Below are 25,051 nucleotides of genomic sequence, written 5' to 3' on the forward strand. Positions count from 1 at the left end.
AAGATCGTAGGTTTGAATCTCACTGACACCGTGCCACAATGAAAAAAAATGCATGTGTTTGCGTGATTAATGCCTTAGCAAATACATTTCCATTTGTCTTATCTGTGCTTGGAGTTCTTAACGAACTATTCTCGCAGTGTTATTGGTCTTGTTGAAACATTCAGTGAAAATGTTAAGGAAGTTATTCCATCATTTCGAAATAACCTTTACATTTAGTTTAAAACATTCACAACATTTCGATAATGTTCTCAAAACTTTATTTAATTACCTTCAAATAACCCATCATTTCTGTTCTAAGAACGATAACAAAACCTCCTAGGAAAACTTTCAGGGGAACCAGAATAAAATGTTCTCAAAAGCTCCCTGCAAACTAAAAGCGTACCTTCCCAGAACAGGCAAAATGTTTACTTCCGTTATCAGAATGTTTAAAAAATGTTCAGTTTTACCGGTCTGGGTAACTTATGGCTTCGTTCCCAGAACCAATGGTAAACCAAAAACGTACGTTCCCACAACTTCCAAGGAACCAAATTTGCAAGCTGGGATTTCTCCAGAGCCAGTCTATAGTGTTTTGTCTTAGGTCATGGTGGATCCGGGGCGCCAGACGCTAGGTTGCAGACCCAGATTAGAGGTGCTGAATTTGGGACGAGGCACTCTGGAGGGCTGCGTGGAGGCGGGGCGAGGTGGGGTGTGGGCCAAAGGGCTCAGATCAGGGGCACTCTTAAACTGACTGTTACCTTGTTGGGGGGCGTGGGCCTGTGAGGGGTAGGGGTTAGGGTTAGGGACATGGACGCAGGAGAAGCTCGGGAGCTGCGGGAGGGGGCCTGTGGGGGCTGGAGTAGGAGGGACCCACTGGGGCTGAGGTTGGTAGGGGGGGGTAGAGAGTGATTGGTAGCAGGAAGTGGCTGTTGGGGGAAGAGAAATGACATCAGACCTCCACATCGGTTCTCCTAGTGTGGTCGCTGACCGTGGGATGATGACAGTAGGGGCGGGGCCTGTGGGAGGTGGTGTGGAGAAACGTTTGACCTCATACACACGTGGCATCTTGTTTTGGCCCTGGGGAGTCCTGCCCCCGTAGCTGAAGAGGGAGGAGTTTAGCTGATAGGGCTGGTGACTCATGAAGTCCAGAGCCTTGATGCCTTGAGCCTTCTGACCCCCAGGGGTGGCTTTATGCCCCGCTGAACCCCCACCCTGTCCTACTACCCCCGCCCTCTGGCGCTGGGCCTGGGGAGGGCAGGAGGGGGAGAGGAGGGGGTTATAGCTGATGGGAGGGGGGGCTCTGCAGCTGGAGGAGTATTTGAATTGAGAGGGGAGGGAGGGTGTGGGAGAGGGCTGGCGGGGGTGGCCAGGACTGGGTTGGGGTGAGGAGGGGGTCTCCACCACATAGCGATCCATCCTGCTCTGCCTACGGGCGAACAGCTGACCCCCCTTCCCTGCTAGCTGGGGTACCTGTGGAGGAGGCTGGGGTTTAGGGGCCACAGGAGGGGGCTTGGAGCCTCTCTGTGCCTGCATGAAGTTACAGGCCTCAGCCCCCAGCTTCAACCAGTCCTCTTCAGGGCCTGACTCACCTCCAGCCTCCCCACTAACTCCTCCACTAGGCCCCATGGGGCCTGGGCCTATCCTGGTCGGTGCATCCGGGTTTTGGAGCAGTTCCAGCAGGGCCGGGTTGGGAGACACGTCCTTCTTGTTCTCCACAGAAGGACGGAACATAGGCTTCTTGTTGCTGCGACGACGCGCCTCCGCGAGAATGCCTGTTCTGGAGGCGGGGACGGCGATACGCTGCTCACGGGACGACAATGAATCAGAGGCAGGGGTCTGAGCAGTGGAGGGGGTCACCATGGCAGGGTTTGTCATAGAGACATAGGAGTTGAAGGTCAAGGGAGGAGGGGGTTGGGTCTGAGCAAGGGAGGGAATGTAAGGTGTGGCAGAGGATGGAGAGAAGGGTTGATTAGAAGAAGAAGGAGGAGAGAAGGGCTGGGCAGCCATGGCAGAGGATGGATAGACTGGGGCATGAGGAGGAGGAGGGGAGAAAGGTTGACTAGGAGTAGAGAAGTGTTGAATGGGGGCAGGAGGAGGAGAGAATAGTTGAGGAGCAGTCAAGGAGCAGAAGTGTTGGGTGGGTTGAGGAGGATAATGAGAAGGAGAACAGCAGTCAGAAGAAGGAGAGAAGGTGGCAGTATGGACTGAGGGAGAAGGGAAAGGCTGAGAGGGAGTGCAGGTATGAGAGGATGGAGGAGAGAGAACAAGAGGAGGAGGAGAGAGGATGGATTCAGTAGGTCTAGGGGGGATGTAGAGGGAGGTACTGGAGACCGCTCTCCTGGCCTCGGGCGCCCCTGAAGGGCGAGGGGAGGCAATGGTTACCATGGATACCTCAGCAGTGGGTTTGGAAACCATTGTTAAGCCAGGAGTGGGCTGGACGGGTCGGAAGATGACAGGGCTGGCAGGGGGGCGAGATGGGGCGAGGCCTGAGGTGAAGGGGCGTGCCGTGCGGTTATGGATTCCCCCAGGCGGGTTAGGGTTAGTGTTTAGGTCAGGCTGGGGGGGGATAGGGGTGTGAGAGGGGGAAGTCAGAACCACACTGGCCTGACTCATCCCTGCTGAGCCCCCATTGGACAAACTTGTAGTCAGGGAGGTGTTAGGGGCAGAGTTGTAGGTGACAGGAGTGGCCAATTTCCTTTGCTGCTCATACTGCTTTGTCTCTTTCCCCTGATAGGCTATGTAGACCAGCCCGGGGCTCTGATAGGCTGGGGCATTCATCTCAGACCCCTGATTGAATGACATGTTCACCTCTGGACTCTGATAGGCCAAGGAATCCAACCCTGAGCTCTGATTAGTTGGTGTTTGGGGCCTTGAGTTATAGGTGGAGGGGCAGGCAGAACTCCTCCTATCCAGCATGTCCAGGTATTCGCTGTCCCACGTGGGGTCAAAGGTTCCAGCAAAGCCCTCTTCATCCACCTCTGAACCCGAGGGGAAGGAACTCCCCTCCTCCTCCTCTCCCTCCGTCTCTCCCCCAGTCTCAGGACCCACCTCCCCCTCCGTCTCTCCCCCTGTCTCAGCACCCACCTCCCCCTCCGCGCGGCCAAAACAGGTGAGGGTGAACTTCTTGGCACGCTGGCGTCTCTTCTTGAACATGAGAACTCCTTTGGAGTTGGAGTTTGGAGCGTCGGTGAGCAGGGAGGCGATGGAACGACATTTAGTACGAGCCTCTTTCACCTGCCTGTCTACCACACTCTCTCCTCTCTGCAGCTCTGGTAGACAGGGGGAGGGACAGGAGGAAGGGGGAGAAGTGGGGGAGAGAGAACGAGAGAACAGAGGATTACATAAGTAACTGTAATGAATAAGAAAATTCTGGTTAGAAACATAAAAGCCTGTTTGGGAGTGATTGACAGCATCTGGAATGTCACTCAAATCCATGATGACACCATGATGGGTGACACCATCAGCCAGTGAGGGGTGGGCAGGGCTCAACCCTGACAGACAGGAGAGTGTGCTGGGGGCTCAAAGCTCTGATTTCCCCATACTCTCCAGTTGAGCAGCGCCCAGATAGTATATCTGTCTGTCTGTCTGTCTGTCTGTCTGTCTGTCTGTCTGTCTGTCTGTCTGTCTGTCTGTCTGTCTGTCTGTCTGGCTGTCTGTCTGTCTGTCTGTCTGTCTGTCTGTCTGTCTGTCTGTCTGTCTGTCTGTCTGTCTCCATATCAGTGTATGTATTTGGTGTATGAGATGGAGATATTTCAGCCGTTTTATAAATGAACTCAGGCCTCAGAAATAGCCTCACACAAACACTGTTAGTATGACTAACAGCCACACACACACACACACACACACACACACACACACACACACACACACACACACACATAGGAATCAGGTGTCTATGAGGCTGGTTTCTACTTACAGTGACAGGAATCACAGTCCTGAAACAGATGACGATCTGAAGAGAGGAATCAGTCCAGGTTTCTCTTATCCAACCACAGATGAGACGACATCAGTCGACATCAGTCGACATCAGTAACAGAAGAAATATACAGGGCAGGAGAGAGACACAGCAGCCTTGACTGGCAGAAACACAAAGACAGAGTCGACCAGCAGCAACCAGCAATATTACCCACCAGCAATATTACCCACCAGCAATATTACCCAACCAGCAATATTACTCACCATCAATATTACCCACCAGCAATATTACTCACCATCAATATTACCCACCAGCAATATTACCCACCAGCAATATTACTCACCATCAATATTACCCACCAGCAATATTACTCACCATCAATATTACCCAAGCAGCAATATTATTCACCATCAATATTACCCACCAGCAATATTACCCACCAGCAATATTACCCAACCAGCAATATTACCCACCATCAATATTACCCACCAGCAATATTGCTCACCATCAATATTACCCAACCAGCAATATTACTCACCATCAATATTACCCACCAGCAATATTACCCACCAGCAATATTACCCAACCAGCAATATTACTCACCATCAATATTACCCACCAGCAATATTACTCACCAGCAATATTACCCAACCAGCAATATTACCCAACCAGCAATATTACTCACCATCAATATTACTCACCATCAATATTACCCACCAGCAATATTACCCAACCAGCAATATTACCCACCAGCAATATTACTCACCATCAATATTACCCACCAGCAATATTACCCACCAGCAATATTACTCACCATCAATATTACCCACCAGCAATATTACTCACCAGCAATATTACTCAACCAGCAATATTACCCACCAGCAATATTACTCAACCAGCAATATTACTCAACCAGCAATATTACCATCAATATTACCCACCAGCAATATTACCCAACCAGCAATATTACCCACCAGCAATATTACCCAACCAGCAATATTACTCACCAGCAATATTACCCACCAGCAATATTACCCACCAGCAATATTACCCACCAGCAATATTACTCACCAGCAATATTACTCACCAGCAATATTACCCACCAGCAATATTACCCACCAGCAATATTAGTCACCAGCAATATTACTCACCAGCAATATTACTCAACCAGCAATATTACTCAACCAGCAATATTACTCACCAGCAATATTACTCACCAGCAATATTACTCACCAGCAATATTACCCACCAGCAATATTACCCACCAGCAATATTACTCACCAGCAATATTACTCACCAGCAATATTACTCACCAGCAATATTACCCACCAGCAATATTACCCACCAGCAATATTACCCACCAGCAATATTACCCACCATCAATATTACCCACCAGCAATATTACTCACCATCAATATTACCCACCAGCAATATTACCCACCAGCAATATTACCCACCAGCAATATTACCCACCATCAATATTACTCACCAGCAATATTACCCACCATCAATATTACTCACCAGCAATATTACTCAACCAGCAATATTACTCACCAGCAATATTACTCACCAGCAATATTACCCACCAGCAATATTACTCAACCAGCAATATTACCCAACCATCAATATTACCCAACCAGCAATATTACCCACTATCAATATTACCCACTATCAATATTACCCACTATCAATATTACCCACTATCAATATTACCCACTATCAATATTACTCAACCAGCAATATTACTCAACCAGCAATATTACTCAACCAGCAATATTTACCCACCAGCAATATTACCAACCAGCAATATTACTCACCAGCAATATTACCCACCAGCAATATTACTACCAGCAATATTACCACTATCAATATTACCCACTATCAATATTACCCAAATATTACCCACTAGCAATATTACCCACCATCAATATTACTCAACCATCAATATTACCCAACCAGCAATATTACCCAACCAGCAATATTACCCACCATCAATATTACCCACCATCAATATTACTCAACCATCAATATTACCCAACCAGCAATATTACCCAACCAGCAATATTACCCACCAGCAATATTACCCACCATCAATATTACCCACCAGCAATATTACTCACCAGCAATATTACCCACTATCAATATTACCCACTATCAATATTACCCACCAGCAATATTACCCAACCAGCAATATTACCCACCATCAATATTACCCACCGGCAATATTACCCACCATCAATATTACCCAACCAGCAATATTACCCACCAGCAATATTACCCACCAGCAATATTACCCACCAGCAATATTACCCAACCAGCAATATTACCCACCAGCAATATTACCCACCAGCAATATTACTCAACCAGCAATATTACCCAACCATCAATATTACCCAACCAGCAATATTACCCACTATCAATATTACCCACTATCAATATTACCCACTATCAATATTACCCACTATCAATATTACCCACTATCAATATTACTCAACCAGCAATATTACTCAACCAGCAATATTACTCAACCAGCAATATTACTCACCAGCAATATTACCCACCAGCAATATTACCCAACCAGCAATATTACTCACCAGCAATATTACCCACCAGCAATATTACTCACCAGCAATATTACCCACTATCAATATTACCCACTATCAATATTACCCACTATCAATATTACTCAACCATCAATATTACCCAACCAGCAATATTACCCAACCAGCAATATTACCCACCATCAATATTACCCACCATCAATATTACTCAACCATCAATATTACCCAACCAGCAATATTACCCAACCAGCAATATTACCCACCAGCAATATTACCCACCATCAATATTACCCACCAGCAATATTACTCACCAGCAATATTACCCACTATCAATATTACCCACTATCAATATTACCCACCAGCAATATTACCCAACCAGCAATATTACCCACCATCAATATTACCCACCAGCAATATTACCCACCATCAATATTACCCAACCAGCAATATTACCCACCAGCAATATTACCCACCAGCAATATTACCCACCAGCAATATTACCCAACCAGCAATATTACCCACCAGCAATATTACCCACCATCAATATTACCCACCAGCAATATTACTCAACCAGCAATATTACTCACCATCAATATTACCCACTATCAATATTACCCACTATCAATATTACCCACTATCAATATTACTCAACCATCAATATTACCCAACCAGCAAAATTACCCACTATCAATATTACCCACTATCAATATTACCCACTATCAATATTACCCACTATCAATATTACTCAACCATCAATATTACCCACCAGCAATATTACCCACCAGCAATATTACCCACCAGCAATATTACTCAACCAGCAATATTACCCAACCAGCAATATTACTCAACCAGCAATATTACCCACCAGCAATATTACCCAACCATCAATATTACCCACCAGCAATATTACCCAACCAGCAATATTACCCACCATCAATATTACCCACCAGCAATATTACCCACTATCAATATTACCCACTATCAATATTACCCACTATCAATATTACCCACTATCAATATTACTCAACCAGCAATATTACTCACCAGCAATATTACCCACCAGCAATATTACTCACCAGCAATATTACTCACCAGCAATATTACCCACCAGCAATATTACTCACCAGCAATATTACCCACTATCAATATTACCCACTATCAATATTACCCACTATCAATATTACCCACTATCAATATTACTCAACCATCAATATTACCCAACCAGCAATATTACCCACTATCAATATTACCCACTATCAATATTACCCACTATCAATATTACCCACTATCAATATTACTCAACCAGCAATATTACCCACCAGCAATATTACCCAACCAGCAATATTACCCACCATCAATATTACCCACCAGCAATATTACTCACCAGCAATATTACTCACCAGCAATATTACCCACCAGCAATATTACTCACCAGCAATATTACCCACTATCAATATTACCCACTATCAATATTACCCACCCAATATTACCCACTATCAATATTACTCAACCATCAATATTACCCAACCAGCAATATTACCCACCATCAATATTACCCACCATCAATATTACCCAACCATCAATATTACCCACTATCAATATTACTCAACCAGCAATATTACCCACCAGCAATATTACCCAACCAGCAATATTACCCACCATCAATATTACCCACCAGCAATATTACCCACCAGCAATATTACCCACCAGCAATATTACCCACCCAGCAATATTACCCAACCAGCAATATTACCCACCCAGCAATATTACTCACCATCAATATTACCCAACCATCAATATTACCCAACCATCAATATTACCCAACCAGCAATATTACCCAACCATTAATATTACCCACCAGCAATATTACTCACCAGCAATATTACCCACCATCAATATTACCCACCAGCAATATTACTCACCAGCAATATTACTCACCATCAATATTACCCACCAGCAATATTACTCACCAGCAATATTACTCACCATCAATATTACCCACCAGCAATATTACTCACCAGCAATATTACTCACCAGCAATATTACCCAACCAGCAATATTACCCACCAGCAATATTACTCACCATCAATATTACCCACCAGCAATATTACCCACCATCAATATTACCCAACCAGCAATATTACTCACCATCAATATTACCCAACCATCAATATTACCCACCAGCAATATTACCCACCAGCAATATTACTCACCAGCAATATTACTCAACCAGCAATATTACCCACCATCAATATTACCCACTATCAATATTACTCAACCATCAATATTACCCAACCAGCAATATTACTCAACCATCAATATTACCCACCAGCAATATTACCCACCAGCAATATTACTCAACCATCAATATTACCCACTATCAATATTACCCACTATCAATATTACCCACTATCAATATTACCCACCATCAATATTACCCACCATCAATATTACTCAACCATCAATATTACCCACTATCAATATTACCCACTATCAATATTACCCACCATCAATATTACCCACTATCAATATTACCCAACCATCAATATTACCCAACCAGCAATATTACCCACCAGCAATATTACCCACCAGCAATATTACCCACCATCACCAAACAGATTTCATTTCTCACTAAAAACACCCAGAACCATCCGCAGAAAACACCTCCTGTCCAGTAACAGTATCTTACCACACCTTCAGCACCTCCAGTGTGTGTGTGTGTGTGTGTGTGTGTGTGTGTGTGTGTGTGTGTGTGTGTGTGTGTGTGTGTGTGTGTGTGTGTGTGACTTACCAGCGTAGATGGTGTGAATAACGGAGTGTTCAACAGGGTCCGAACCCGTTGAAGATGTGAAGTTCCTCATGTCTCCAAGTGTGTGTGTTCTCTAACCCTCACACACACATTCTCAGGTAGGTGGAAAGTGACCAGTTGTATTCTAGGTAGGATAACAACTCTCTCTCCTATCTCTCTCTCCTCTCTCTTCTTCCTTCCCATCCCCCCACTCTCCTCTTTTGTGTCACTCTCTCATTCTCTCTCTCTTCTTCTATCCCAAACCAACACATGATGTCATCCCCTATTCCTGTCTGTCTGACAGATGTCTGGGCACACACACACACACACACACACACACACACACACACACACACACTGTCCATGGGGTTCTCCCCCGTCCTTCACCCACTCAGATCTGCAAAATATTTCCATACAACAACCTTGTACATGCTCCAGAGCTCTGTCTCTGTGTGTGTGTGTGTGTGTGTGTGTGTGTGTGTGTGTGTGTGTGTGTGTGTGTGTGTGTGTGTGTGTGTGTGTGTGTGTGTGTGTGTGTGTGTGTGTGTGTGTGTGTGCGCGAGTGCGTACGTATGTGTGTGTGTGCGTGTGTGTGTGTGATGTGAGTAAGGCCAGTTCTCACTGTCACTATTGTCTCTCTGTCCAAGATGTAACCTTGCCTGAAACCTGAAGACTTGCATTAGCTCCTGAAGCTTATGCCAAGGCTTTAGCTCAGCAGGATAACCCCGTGCCAGGGAGCACCATCAGCTGCTATAGTTCAGAATGAGGTAGACAGCTGTGAGGAAAGTTACATCATTCATGAGTTAATAGATTCATGTAGTCATCTAAGCAGGTCAGATACCTATGTCTAGCTGCATGGGAAGAATGCCATTTTTGACATGGAGTTGAAACCTGATTTTCAAATAAATAGGGTATAATTGATCAGGTTTGCTGCCCCCTCCCCTTCCACCCCCCACCCCCCACCACCCCATCCCCTCTCCTCCCATCAGCCATGGCATATTCAGCTGTGGGGATCACTAAATGTGAGGTCAGGTGTGTCCGTGTGTCCGTCAAGGCCAGAGGGGAATGCTAGCTGTCCCACCATAAATCTTCTGGATGAGACCAGGGCTTAGAATACTAACAGGAGAGACAGAAATAGGAGAGGGACGCTTTGATTCATGAGATAGACAGCAACAGGAAATATCCCCCTCTCTCAAATCAAATCAAACTTTATTTGCCACATGCGCTGAATACAACAAGTGTAGACTTTACCGGTAAATGCTTTACTTACAAGCCCTTAACCAGACACATTTACTCCCATACACTCACAGACACTAACAGACACTCACAGACACTCACATACATTCCCACAGGCGTTGCAGAGCAGCTGAAGAGTTCACATGTAGGCTGTAGTGTGTATAGTGTGCAGGGTATCTGGTATAGTGTACTCACTGGCTTGCCGGGCCTTTTCCTTGTACGTAGCAGACAGTTCATCACTGAGTGGGGTCAGCTGGGCACCCACCATGGGAACCATCTGAGAGCTGGAGCACAGCATCATGGCTCCTCTAGCCCGCTCTGGAGACACCAGGGGTGAGCAGGCCAGAACCACACCCCCCCCTGCCTCCTGGAACCCACTGTCTCCCTCCACCTCTCCTCCCACCACCGGCTCCCCCTGCGCATGGTGTAGGACGGGCCGGGCTGGGTGGGTCCACTCTGGCCGGGCCTGCGGGGGTTGGGTTTGGGGTTGGTAGACCACCTCCCTGCGTGGTACTCCAGGTTGAAACCCCCCTGTTCCTGATCCCGTTGGTTGCTCCCACTGTTGGATCCCCCCATTTCCCAGTGTGGGTAGTTGCTCCCAGGTCCCCTGCAGGGAAACACCCCCATCTGGAGCGCTCTCATACCTTGAGAGAGAGAGAGAGAGAGAGAGAGAGAGAGAGAGAGAGAGAGAGAGAGAGAGAGAGGAGAGAGAGAGAGAGAGAGAGAGAGGGAGAGGGAGAGAGAGAGAGAGAGGGAGAGAGAGAGAGAGAGGGAGATTGGGCGGGTCATGGTGATGTCATCGTACAAACCAACAAGGTTGGGGATGATTCTGTTTTGTTCTTGTCTCATACCCGCTTATCTCCGAAGTCTCCTCCTCCTCCTGCTGGCGACCGGGAGAGCGCGCGTCCGGAGGAGTGTGTCGCTGGCGGCGGTGTGTGTGTGTGTGTGTGTCCGAATCGCTGTCCATCTCTCCATAATAGGCCTCACTGTCAGGGGGGGAGGTGAGGGTGAAGCAGGCAGGCCCGTCAGTGTGTGTGGCTGTGTGTATCCGACCCGGCAGGACCACAGAATGGAACCCAGACCTGGAGGCAGAAAGAGAACGAGATAGCCAGGCTGTGTGTGTGGCTGTGTGTATCCGACCCGGCAGGACCACAGAGTGGAACCCAGACCTGGAGGCAGAAAGAGAACGAGATAGCCAGGCTGTGTGTGTGTCTGTGTGTATCCGACCCGGCAGGACCACAGAGTGGAACCCAGACCTGGAGGCAGAAAGAGAACGAGATAGCCAGGCTGTGTGTGTGTCTGCGTTGCTTATTCTACGGTCTACTTGTATAGGTCTAGTGTATGTGTACAGTGTATCCCCTATATGCATTTAGCAGTGGCGCACTGTCCGTATGATCTGACCTCTTGACCCTGAGGTTGAGTCTATGTCTGTATGCTCTGACCTCTTGTCCCTGAGGTTGAGTCTATGTCTGTATGCTCTGACCTCTTGACCCTGAGGTTGAGTCTATGTCTGTATGCTCTGACCTCTTGACCCTGAGGTTGAGTCTATGTCTGTATGCTCTGACCTCTTGACCCTGAGGTTGAGTCTATGTCTGTATGCTCTGACCTCTTGACCCTGAGGTTGAGTCTATGTCTGTATGCTCTGACCTCTTGACCCTGAGGTTGAGTCTATGTCTGTATGCTCTGACCTCTTGACCCTGAGGTTGAGTCTATGTCTGTATGCTCTGACCTCTTGTCCCTGAGGTTGAGTCTATGTCTGTATGATCTGACCTCTTGACCCTGAGGTTGAGTCTATGTCTGTGCTCTGACCTCTTGTCCCTGAGGTTGAGTCTATGTCTGTATGATCTGACCTCTTGACCCTGAGGTTGAGTCTATGTCTGTATGCTCTGACCTCTTGACCCTGAGGTTGAGTCTATGTCTGTATGCTCTGACCTCTTGTCCCTGAGGTTGAGTCTATGTCTGTATGATCTGACCTCTTGACCCTGAGGTTGAGTCTATGTCTGTATGCTCTGACCTCTTGACCCTGAGGTTGAGTCTATGTCTGTATGCTCTGACCTCTTGTCCCTGAGGTTGTGTGTATGTCTGTATGCTTTGACCTCTTGTCCCTGAGGTTGAGTCTATGTCTGTATGCTCTGACCTCTTGACCCTGAGGTTGAGTCTATGTCTGTATGCTCTGACCTCTTGACCCTGAGGTTGAGTCTATGTCTGTATGCTCTGACCTCTTGTCCCTGAGGTTGTGTGTATGTCTGTATAATCTGACCTCTTGACCCTGAGGTTGAGTCTATGTCTGTATGCTCTGACCTCTTGACCCTGAGGTTGAGTCTATGTCTGTATGCTCTGACCTCTTGACCCTGAGGTTGAGTCTATGTCTGTATGCTCTGACCTCTTGACCCTGAGGTTGTGTGTATGTCTGTATGATCTGACCTCTTGACCCTGAGGTTGAGTCTATGTCTGTATGCTCTGACCTCTTGACCCTGAGGTTGAGTTTATGTCTGTATGCTCTGACCTCTTGACCCTGAGGTTGAGTCTATGTCCGTATGCTCTGACCTCTTGACCCTGAGGTTGAGAGTGTGTCGATGGGAGTCGATGAGCATCATCGCCTGAGCGTGGTTGAGCTCTGCACAGACATGGTCGCCGATGGCAACCAACTCATCCTCCTCCCTCAGGTCGGCCCGGCACGCCTTACTGCGCCGTCGCACCTGCAACACACACAGCCTCAATGCAGCAGCATGGAATCCCAGAGTGGGGAGCAGTGTCATAGAGCCACTAGGGGGAGACAAAAGCTGAACACTTCTGAGGTTTAAATGTTTTACATTTTAGTCATTTAACAGACACTTATCCAGAGCAACTTACAGTTGGTGCATTCATCTTAAGATAGCGAGGTGGGACAACAACATATCACAGTCGTAGGAAGTACATTTTCCCTCAATAAAGGAGCTATCAGCAAAGCCAGTAGGGAAAGACCTGCACAAGTTTATATTTATGTTGTGAGGACATCATCTGTCCGGGGCTATGGAGGGGAGGGGGAGTCTGAAGGGCCGTACAAACTAGGCAATGATGTCATGAAGTTGTCCATCACTGAATATGGTGGAGGGGTGGAAGCAAAGCCCTATACATACATGGATCTGTCAGAAAGCATGAGAGATAGGTGGGATAGAGAGAGAGACAGAGAGAGAGAGAGAGAGAGAGAGAGGTGGGATAGAGAGAAAGAGAGAGCGAGAGAGAGAGAGAGAGAGAGAGAGAGAGAGGTGGGATAGAGATAGAGAGAGAGAGAGATAGGTGGGATAGAGAGAGAGAGAGAGAGAGGGGGGGGAAGAGATATAAAGGGGGAGAGAGAGGGGAGGGGTGGAGAGAAAGGGAGAGAGAGAGAGATAGGCAGGATGGAGAGAGAGGGTGCAGAGATATACAGGTGGAGAGAGAAAGAGAGAGCGTGAGGGAAAGAAAGAAAGAACAGTGGACAGATGACACATAGCAGAATCATTTCTGACAGCTGCCTCCCCCCATACACACAGTGGGCAGAGGGCATGCCTCACATTCACCATGTGTTGCCCATACACCCCGAAATAAACCCCAGCTGGAGAACCAGCCACATTCCTAGACAAACCCACAGCCAGAGCAGCTAACCAGGGATATCGCCTCTTACACACTTTATATGGTGAGTAATATGTACCTGTTAGGCCAAATTAGCCTGGTTAGCATAGGCATGTACATTACCCGCCGCTTTTCCCCTCTACCGGTCGGCACCAGAGACTGTGTGTGTGATTATGTGGAGGGCAGACATGCCTCAGATAAGCCCAGCTGGGAGTAGAGAGGTCCGCAGGATTAGAATAGCTCATTTAAGAGGAGCTGGAGCAGGCCATGGAAAAATGGCCTCTCTCTCTCTCTCACACACACACACACATACACACACACACACACACACACACACACACACACAGACACACAGTCTTCTACAACTATCCTTGTGGGGACACACAATTCAGTCCCATTCAAAATGCTATTTTTCCTAACCCCTAACCCTAAACCTTACCCTAACCTATGCCTTTACCCAAGTCCTAACCCTAACATTAAGAATAGAAGAGAATAGAATAAAATAGAATAGAATAGAAGAGAATAGAAGAGAATAGAATAGAAGAGACTAGAATAGAAGAGGATAGAAGAGAACACAAAAGGATAGAATCTAATAAAACAGACTAGAATAGAAGAGAATAGAAGAGCATAGAAGATAAGAGAATAGAAGAGAAGAGGATAGCGTAGAAGAGAAGAGAATAGAAGAGACGAGGATGGAGTAGAAGAGAAGAGAATAGAAGAGAAGAGGATAGAGTAGAAGAGAAGAGAATAGAACAGAATAGAACAGAAGAGGATAGAGTAGAAGAGAAGAGAAGAGAATAGAAGAGAAGAGGATAGAGTAGAAGAGAAGAGAATAGAAGAGGATAGAACAGAAGAGGATAGAGTAGAAGAGAATATAATAGAAGAGGATAGAGTAGAATAGAATAGAAGAGAGTAGAGGAGAATAGAATAGAAGAGAATAGAAGAGAATCGAAGAGGAGAGAGTAGAGGAGAATAGAATAGAAGAGAATATAAAAGAAGATAAGAAAATAGAAGAGAATAGAAGAAGAGAATATAATATAATAGAAGAGAAGAGGATAGAGTAGAAGAGAATATAATAGAAGAGGATAGAGTAGAAAAGAATATAATAGAAGAGGATGGAGTAGAAGAGAAGAGTAGAGAAGGGAAGGGAAGAGAAGAGAAGAGAATATAATAGAAGAGAATAGAATAAAAGAGACTAGAATAGAATAGAAGAGAATAGAAGAGAAGAGGATAGAAGAGAATATAATAGAAGAGAATAGAATAGAAGAGAATAGAGTAGAAGAGAAGAAAAGAGAATAGAAGAGAATAGAATAAAAGGGACTAGAGTAGAATAGAATCAAACAGACTAGAGTAGAAGAGCATAGAAGAGAAGAAAATAGAAGAGAATAGAAGAGAAGAGAATAGAAGAGAATATAAAAAAAGAGAATAGAATAAAAGAGAATAGAAGAGAATAGAATAAATGAGACTATAGAAGAAATTATAATAGAAGAGAATAGGATAGAAGAGAAGAGGATAGGATAGAGTAGAAGATAATAGAACAGAAGAGAAGAGAATAGAATAAAAGTGAATAGAAGAGAATAGAGTAGAAGAGAATAGAGTAGAAGAGAATAGAATAGAAGAGAAGAGAATAGAATGGAAGAGAAGAGAATAGAAGAAAATAGAAGAGAATAGAAGAAAATCTAATATAGTAGGAGAAAATAAAAGAGAATAGAATAGAAGAGAATAGAATAGAAGAAAATATATTATAGTAGAAGAGAATAGAAGAGAAGAGAATAGAAGAAAATTGAATATAGTAGGAGAAAATAGAAGATAATAGAATAGAAGAGAGTAGAAGAGAATAGAAGAAAATATAACATAGTAGGAGAAAAATAGAAGAGAATAGAAGAGAAGAGAATAGAATAGAAGAAAATATAATATAGTAGAAAAGAATAGAATAGAATAGCACACATGTGACAGGCTGGTAGTTCAGTGTCAGCTGCAGAGCAGTTTAGGGGTTAAATGGTTCACGGGTATCTCGGCAATAATATAATATATGCCATTTAGCCGATGCTTTTTTGCAAAGCGACTTACAGAGAAATGTAATGTCAAATAAAATGTAAACATTTTATGTGTAAGTGGTCCCGGGAATCAAGCCCACTACCCTGGTGTCTTAAGCACAAGCAACTGAGCTACAAGGATAATCTTGATGCCAACAGCATTGATCCATCAGCCCTGAGATTTGGAGCTGTGAATGATCCATTTATCTAACCCAGTACTAACAACTAAGCCAATTTGAGAGAGGTCACATTTTTATTTTACCTTTATTTAATTAGGCAAGTCAGATAAGAACAAATTCTTATTTACGATGATGGCCAACCCCGGCCAAACTCTAAGGCTGGGCCAATTGTGCACCGCCTTATGGGAATTCCAATCAAGGACGGCTGTGATACAGAGTGGAATCGAACCAGGGACTGTAGTGACTCCTCTAGCACTGAGATACAGTGTCTTAGACCACTGTGCCACGCGGGAGCCCTACATGCAGCCCAGATTTCTACAACATCTTTTCTGATTAGATTAAATGCATTCTGCCATGTCAACACCAACATGTCTCTGTGAGTGTGTGTGTCCACTTAGAGAGCATGCCGTCAATTCCTCTGCTCTTAGAGTGGTTTTATCTTGTCTTAATGGTATACTACACTGAGAGAGATAACACACTGTAATAATTCCTATCACACACACACACATTAAAACACAGAGATGAAACACACATGAACACCAAGAAACATACAACATGGAGAGAACACACCACCGTTTATATACAACAGCTGTTCCTGCAAGTGTTACTCGAGGATCTGCCCATACCCCACTCTATATTACACACACACACACACACACACACACACACACACACACACACACACACACACACACACACACACACATACACACACACACACACATACACACACACACACACACACACACGTTGTACCTTGGCCACCTGTAGTGGTGTTTGGTGCTCTGCTCCTCCTTGCAGTCTGAAGCCCCATGGAGCCCCTCCTGAGAGAGTGACCACCACCTCCTCTGCTACCATCACTACTCAGTAACACACATACACGCTGAATCACACTGCACACGGAGTGTATGTCTCTCTGCTTCTTCCAACTGCTCTGTGTATGTTTATGTCTCACTGGTCTGACATGCTTCCTCTGTGACCCCGCCCACTTACTCCACCCAGAGAGAGGGGGGTTTGAGAGGGAAGGGGGTAGAGCGAGAGAGAGAGAGAGAGAGAGAGAGAGAGAGAGAGAGAGAGAGAGAGAGAGAGAGAGAGGGGAGGGGGACTGGTTTCCGTCTGCTAATAGTGGAATGCTGTGTCGGCTGGAAGGGGGCAGGAGAGTGTGTGTGTGTGTTTTATATCCACCACACATGTCATGACACTCTGCAGCTCCAGCCAGGGATGCTGATAGATCCTCCCAAAATAACCCTCTGGCCCCCTCCCTCGCACACTGTCCTGACCACCAATCCAGCCCTCTCCAAGGCTTTGTCTCAAACTGCCACAAGAGGAGAAGGGAGAGGAGAGGGAGGGGGAGAGGGATAGGATAGAGGGGATAGGAGGGGAAGAGGGAGTGGGAGAGGAGAGGAAAGGAGAGGAGAGGAGAGGAGAGGAGAGGAGAGGAGAGGAGAGGAGAGGAGAGGAGAGGAGAGGAGAGGAGAGAGGGAGAGGAGAGGAGAGGAGAGGAGAGGGAGGGAGGGGGAAGGGGAGGGGGAGGGGGAGAAGGGAGAGGAGAGGAGAGGGAGGTGGCTAGGAGAGTTGGGGAGAGGTTTGGAAGAGGGAGTGGGAAAGGAGGGGAGAGGAGAGGAGCAGGAGGGGTGAGGAAGATGATAGGGAGAGGGTGAGGAGAAGGAGGGGGAGAGGGAGGGAGGGGGAGAGGAAGAGGAGAGGGAGAGGGAAAGGAGAAGGAGGGGGAGAGGAGAGGAGAGGAGAGGAGAGGAGAGGAGAGGAGAGGAGAGGAGAGGAGAGGAGAGGAGAGGAGAGAGGGAGAGGAGAGGGAGGGGAGGGAGGGGAGAGGGAGTGGGAGAAGGAGAAGAGACGGGGAGGGAGGGATATTTTTAAGAGCATATGCCTACTTATTGTGATTCACATTCACAGAGTGAGCTAACACCACCCTGTCACAGCGGGTCAGTATTGCTTTGGGGAGCTATTAGACTGCTTCCATGATAACACCAGAAAGTTGTATCGTCTACTAACGGTGCTTTTCCAATGAGACTTTTCCCGACTGTGTTTTATGTTGATGTGTAAGCTCCAGTGTTACTGTTTTTCCATCAGGAGTTTGACATTAAAGACTTGGGGTGAGCAGAATCAACAACCTCTGCATCATGAAAGACTGTTGCTTTGTGAGGTGTTAAAGTTCACAGTTAGTCATTGTTGTGTAAATGAAAGGTTAAAAGTATTCAGGGTCTTACCTTGGCACAAAGTCCGCCGGACCCACGGCCCAGCGAGACATAGGTGCCAGTCCGTGTAGATGAAACAGAAAAATCTGAGCCTTTTGGGTAAAACACTGGGATAAATCCTCAATGGAAATGCGACACGTGATCCCAGCTTTGGTAATGCAGTGCTGTTCATATTTATTACTGTCCCGTCCGCAACCCACAAGTGTTCTATTATTTCATGATGGAATCACATTTTCAGTTTGATTGTACAATATCTAGAATACTACACACTTTTTGGTCTGAAATAATAATTGTTCTGTATTTTCTGTTTGACATGAATTGCTTGTCTCTGTTTAAGTCTACCGGAGCAGCGATTCAAATCTATTGCGACAGTAAGACTTCAGTGTCCGCACACAGCTTCTCTTCCTCCGTCAGGCTCGTTCCTGACCTCCACAAGCTACAAGAACACACGTTTGATTTTACAGTAAAAACCAGGGGAAAGTCTAAAAGAAACATCCTCAAAAGATGATGAGCAACCATTTCCTCTGTGGTCAAAGCGCTTCGGCGTTTCTCCAGCCGTCCTCCTGTGCAGTTCTACTAGTAATGTGACAGAAGGCAGTGTAGGTCAGACGAGGAGTCGGTTGTTGAGCACTGCCACTCCTGCAGTCACACCTCCACCAGGGTGCTGGTCACACTTGGGACGAGGAGTCGGTTGTTGAGCACTGCCACTCCGGCAGTCACACCTCCACCAGGGTGCTGGTCACACTTGGGACGAGGAGTCGGTTGTTGAGCACTGCCACTCCTGCAGTCACACCTCCACCAGGGTGCTGGTCACACTTGGGACGAGGAGTCGGTTGTTGAGCACTGCCACTCCTGCAGTCACACCTCCACCAGGGTGCTGGTCACACTTGGTCCTCAGCTGATGTCCAGCTCACTCGATCTGCACCATGTCTTGACCACTGAGGCAGTGGTGTAAAGAACTTAAGTTAAAATAATTGAAAGTACTAATTAAATCAGTAAATAGCCCATCCAACTACCTCATCCCCATACTGTTATTTATTTTGCTCCTTTGCACCCCAGTACCGCTACTTGCACACTGATCTTCTGCACATCAATCACTCCAGTGTTTAATTTGCCATACTGTAATTATTTCACAACTATGGCCTATTTATCGCCTCACCTCCCTTATCCTACCTCATTTGCACACATTGTATATAGACTTTCTCTATTGTATTATTGACTGCATGTTTGTTCATTCCGTGTGTAACTCTATGTTGTTGTTTGTGTCACACTGCTTTGTTTTATCTTGGCTAGGTCGCAGTTGTAAATGAGAACTTGTTCTCAACTAGTCTACCTGGTTAAATAAAGGTGTTCTCAACTAGCCTACCTGGTTAAATAAAGGTGAAATAAAAAATAAAATAAAATAGTCGAGGTAATTGAGGTAATATGTACACTACCATTCAAAAGTTTGGGGTCACTTAGAAATGTCCTTGTTTTTGAAAGAAAAGCACATTTTTTTTGTCCATGTATTTAAAATAACATCAAATTGATTAGAAGTACAGTGTAGACATTGTTAATGTTGTAAATTACTATTGTAGCTGGAATTTACGGATTTTTATGGGAATATCTACATAGCCGTACAGAGGTCCATTATCAGCAACCATCACTCCTGTGTTCCAATGGCACGTTGTATTAGCTAATCCAAGTTTATCATTTTAAAAGGCGAATTGATCATTAGAAAACGCTTTTGCAATTATGTTAGCACAGCTGAAAACTGTTGTGTTCTGATTAAAGAAGCAATAAAACTGTCCTTCTTTAGACTAGTTGAGTATCTGGAGCATCAGCATTTGTGGGTTCAACTACAGGCTCAAAATGTCAAGAAACAAAGCACTATCTTCTGAAACTCGTCAGTCTATTCTTGTTCTGAGAAATGAAGGCTATTCCATGCGAGAAATTCCCAAGAAACTGAATATCTCATACAACTCTGTGTACTACTGTAACGGATGTGAAACGCTAGCTTAGTTAGCGGTGGTGCGCGCTAAATAGCGTTTCAATCGGTGACGTCACTTACTCTGAGACCTTGAAGTAGTGGTTCCCTTTGCTCTGCAAAGGCCGCGGCTTTTGTGGAGCGATGGGTAACGATGCTTCGTGGGGTTCGTGATGTGTGCAGAGGGTCCCTGGTTCGCGCCCGGGTATGGGCGAGGGGACGGTCTAAAGTTATACTGTTACACTACTCCCTTCACAGAACAGCGCAAACTCTCTCACCAGAATAGAAAGAGGAGTGGGAGAACGCAGTGCACAACTGAGCAAGAGGACAAGTACATTAGTGCACAACAGTTTTCAGCTGTGATAACATAATTTCAAAAGGGAAAATCATTAAAGACTCCAACCACCCAAGCCATAAAGGGAAAATCATTAAAGACAACCACCACCCGAGCCATAAAGGGGAAATCATCAAAGACTCCAACCACCCAAGCCATAAACTGTTCTCTCTGCTTCCGCATGGCAAGCTGTACCAGTACATCAAGTCTGACACCATGCCATAAGACTACTAAATATTTAACTATATCGCTAATAAAATGGCTGCGCAGACTATCTGAGTTGACCCTTGTATTTTATTCTTATTCTCTATAAACTCTCAAAGGGCCCTACACACTTACACACACTGACACGCCAACACGCATACAAACACTCCATCATTTGCTCACACACACATAATATGTACAAAAATGTATACGGACTCTACACACACGCACACCCAATCATCATATACGCTGCTGCTATTCCATTTATCGTATTTCCTGATGCCTAGTCACCTTACTCCTATACACATCTACCTCTACGGATTCAGTATCCCGCCACATGGTACATATTGTACTGGAAATGCCCATGTATATAGCATGCTTACTTACTTTATTGTGTTCTCATTTCTTATTTTTATATTTTGTTTTTGTTCTACCTTGCTGATTTTAGTACTACATTGTTATTGATTACTGCCTTGTTGGGGTTAGAGCTTGCAAGAAAGGTATTTCATTGTACTTGTGCATGTGACCTTAAAACTTGAAACTTAAACTGGCAGTGACGACAGGGCAAACACTGAACCATTAAAGGTTGTTTATTTGGTTATGCATAAGTCATACATAATTCAAATGGTTCAAAAGTTTAAAACAAGATATTCAATCAATTCAATAAATGCTAAGTTAATAAATCAATCAGTTATTAAATGAAAAGAAAAAAAGCCTCATTTACAAAAGAAAAAAAAAATGTTTAACCAAAATTCAAACTATTACAATCCATCCATCCGTCTTCATTTGATAGTGTTTGTTGGAAAGGAGATTTCACCTGTTTGAGTTTTGAAGTTTTTTCTTGAGTGGTTGGTCTGGTGGAGTGGCTGCCGGTCTGTCTGTGTCCTTTTATTGGAGGTGAAGAACAGTTGGTGTCTGGGCTGGAAACTGGGAACCGTGTTGGTGTTGGTGCTGTGGCCGGGACTGGGAGAAAACAGAAACCGCGAACTGGGGCTGCTGCAGGTTCTGGGTCGGGATCTGGGTCTGTAGAGGGGAGGAATGACAACCTGAGGAGGAATCAGACACACAAGGGATGGTAGTACTTACCTGTGGTCTGCTCCCTCCTCTGTGCCTCGTCTGGTGCTGGGCCTGGGACTGGTACTGGAACCCGGGATCTGGATTGGTGCTGTATCTGCAGAAAGGAAGGAATGACAACCTGAGGAGTAAACAGGCATAACAAACTGAAAGGGTGCATACTGCCATCTAGAACAGAGTCTAGACTCTAGAGTGTTGTTTGAACAGGTATAAAGACAAGAATGATGTTTTACTGCCACCTATAGTTATGGTATGTTTGCTCACAAGTATAATTCATTGTCTGATCCCTCCTGGTGACCCAGATGGAATCATATGATCCTTCCTTCACCCAAGGAAAGGCCCACCCAGTTTTCTACTTTAAAATGGTGAATCCCTAAATAGCAATGTCCATGTCAAAACAGTTTTTTTCCCATCTATAGTCCTCTAGCTAACTCTATGGTGGTAAATTCCCACTTTGTTATGAACGCAATGTTACATAATTCATATCCCAACCCCTGTCCGGATGTGGACGTGGCAGACAGCCACGACACTTCCGGTGCGAATGTCTGCTTGGAGAGAAACCAGAGAAAGGATTAGCAGAACATCAATCCCTGGAAGTCATCGCTTTGAAGTATTGACGGCCAAAGGGCTTCGGAACTGGTTCTGAACAGGAAACAAACGTCTGCTTGGCTAACTTATTATTTTACCCGGTTGAAGGTGGGTTGTCGAGTTGTACGGTGGTGCAGTGTGTGACATACCTTGAAAGAAAACATAGGATTGGGATTCCGTGGTGGTGCTAACTAGTTAATGAACCAGACCTCTAACGCCCCAATTCAAACTCATTCAACAGCTCTTTAAGCGTTTTGCCAAAAAATACTTTCGTAATTTACTCTCGTTACGGCCGGTATGTACTTTTTTTTTTATTAAAAAAGTACAAGAAAAATATTTTTAAAATGCCTCTGTTTTTGTACATTTTTATTTAACGTTGGACCTTTTTTGGAAGTACATACCGTGATTAAATTTAGATGGTTGCTCAGCAGAACTCCATATTTGCTGATCAACGGACGTATTTTGACATGACAACGCTTGTAGGGATTGTAGAGTTTGAATCTGAGCATTCTGGACGTTAGAGCCAGAGGTCTGGTTCTTCTAACTACATGCTAATTTAACTAGCTACATAGCTAACAGGATAGCCACAGCTGATTCTTATTTCCACGATTAAAACTAGTGTGTAAATTAGGCCCAAACTCTCAACTAGCTGACAAAGGTTCGTGCTTTTAAGTTTCGACTGAAGACTCCGTATATAGAAACAAAAATGATTGATTCTCTGCCTGGTCTGGACCATGAATAATCATTTAGCTAGCTAGGTCAAATGCGACATTGTTTGCTGAGGTTAGCTAACCGACCGCGCTAGTTACTCTTGCCTGGCTAACCACAAATACCTCTGCTACGTTGTTCTTTGAAGTGTTCAATATATTCTCGTGGGTTGTATTGACCAAGTAATCTAAGCATTATGAACGAGAATCAGTTTCTAAACAGATTTAGCTAGCCAGTCGTGATGTTAGCACGTTAGACTTTTTTTTTGCCAAAGCCGCTACGGCAAATATGGGTCTTTCAACAGGCCTGTCACGCTAATAGATACACTGATCCAATGGTATTGTATTTCTAACCGTGGCAACTACTACTTTGAATTATTGAAAGAGCTGCGTTGGATAAACCCGTGTTTGTCATAAGATAATATTGCTACATCAGCTAACAAGCCAGCCAATGTAACCCGGTAACAGTAGTAGCTAGCTAACCGATGCGAATTCCATTGGATGAGACTAGCTAGCTACTATAGGCAATGAGTTACATCAATTATTTCAATATCATGGTCCAGTCTTTCTTGTGACTATCGGTGCCTTTAAACCTGCTCGTTTAACCTTTTAGGAAAGACATGTTGTAAGCTAAGTGAATGAATGCTCAATAGCCAGTTACTCTCAGCTACTAGTATGCGAACAGTCTTGTTGACAAGTAACGTTAGGTGGTGGGTGTAACGTTAGTTAGGCCTACTTTCAGTGTTCAGAGGACAGGACACTACAGCATAGACTAACTCTGTGATTGTATGGCTGCCTGTCAGCCTAGCACATGACGTTTGATTGAGCAGTATGGTTCAACAAGGTCTGATTGATCAGAGGTTGGTCCTACTTGTGTTGTATATAGGTAGGGTTATGTTGGTGGCTCACAAAGAAGTTGGGTGTGTTTAAAAGAAAATTAAGTGGGGAAACGTCATCCTCCTGTTTGCCAAACTCAATACCATGTCAGGTCTGTTGTAGGATAATTAACCCTTTATGCTCGTACCTGTATCCGATTTGAAATTGGCAGAAAATTGTTCCATGAACCACACATCTGAATGCACTCATGACTCCATTCTATGCGCACCCAAATGACCATCTGCTTCTCTGAATTGCCTTATGAAAGCCTAACACTGTAAGATCGTATATTATAATTTAGCTAGTCATGTTGGCAATTGAACACACTTTCAAATCGTGCCCATCTGAGCCCGATCGTGATTTATAATGGACCGTTTTTGGATTGTGTGATCAACAGTTTAGCCCTATCCATATTGGCCAATTCACATGAGCTAAAGGCCGGGCCAAGTGTGTACTGAGGTTTATTGTGAAGGTGTGGTCGAGACAAACAATACACAGAGCTGATATAGGTGTGTTTCAAACTGTGTCACAGGGAATATGAGTCGGCTATTATAGACATGCACTACCGGTCAAAAGGTTTAGAACACCTACTCATTCAAGGCTTTTTCTTTATTTTGACTATTTATCTACATTGTAGAATAACAGTGAAGACATTACAACTAGAAAATAACACGTGGAATCTCGTTACTGTAACTCCAAGCCGTCCAGCACATTGACTAGGTTTGAGACTGCGGGTGTGAAGCTAAACAGGACCATGGGCTGCATCTCAAAACTCTAGTGCTTTTTCTCTCCTCTGCACTAAT

The 25,051-nt window shown here is 45.0% G+C and overlaps 1 protein-coding gene and 1 pseudogene across 3 annotated transcripts; one reads left to right on the top strand and one right to left on the bottom strand.

Annotated features, from left to right (window-relative positions):
• Positions 1–243: 243 nt before the first annotated feature.
• On the bottom strand, positions 244–17,342 carry LOC115121582 (synaptopodin 2-like protein). Of its 3 annotated transcripts, XM_065007903.1 has the most exons (5): positions 17,040–17,342; positions 13,025–13,176; positions 11,329–11,559; positions 10,673–11,121; positions 244–3,245 (listed from the first exon to the last, which is right to left on the bottom strand). In XM_065007903.1, the coding sequence occupies exons 1-5, from the start codon at positions 17,139–17,141 to the stop codon at positions 574–576; spliced, it is 3,606 nt and encodes a 1,201-aa protein (XP_064863975.1). In that variant the 5' UTR covers positions 17,142–17,342; the 3' UTR covers positions 244–573. The 3 variants fall into 3 exon arrangements, with proteins under 3 accessions (XP_064863975.1, XP_064863976.1, XP_064863974.1); XM_065007904.1 differs by lacking the exons at positions 13,025–13,176; positions 17,040–17,342 and adding an exon at positions 11,879–12,129; XM_065007902.1 differs by lacking the exons at positions 13,025–13,176; positions 17,040–17,342 and having other exon boundaries at positions 11,329–11,872.
• A 5,245-nt stretch (positions 17,343–22,587) lies between these two features.
• LOC115121580 (protein transport protein Sec24C-like) overlaps positions 22,588–25,051 on the top strand; it is a 29,194-nt pseudogene continuing 26,730 nt past the window's right edge.

The sequence above is a fragment of the Oncorhynchus nerka genome, linkage group LG23 (genome assembly GCF_034236695.1).
Source record: "Oncorhynchus nerka isolate Pitt River linkage group LG23, Oner_Uvic_2.0, whole genome shotgun sequence".
Lineage (NCBI taxonomy): Eukaryota > Metazoa > Chordata > Actinopteri > Salmoniformes > Salmonidae > Oncorhynchus > Oncorhynchus nerka.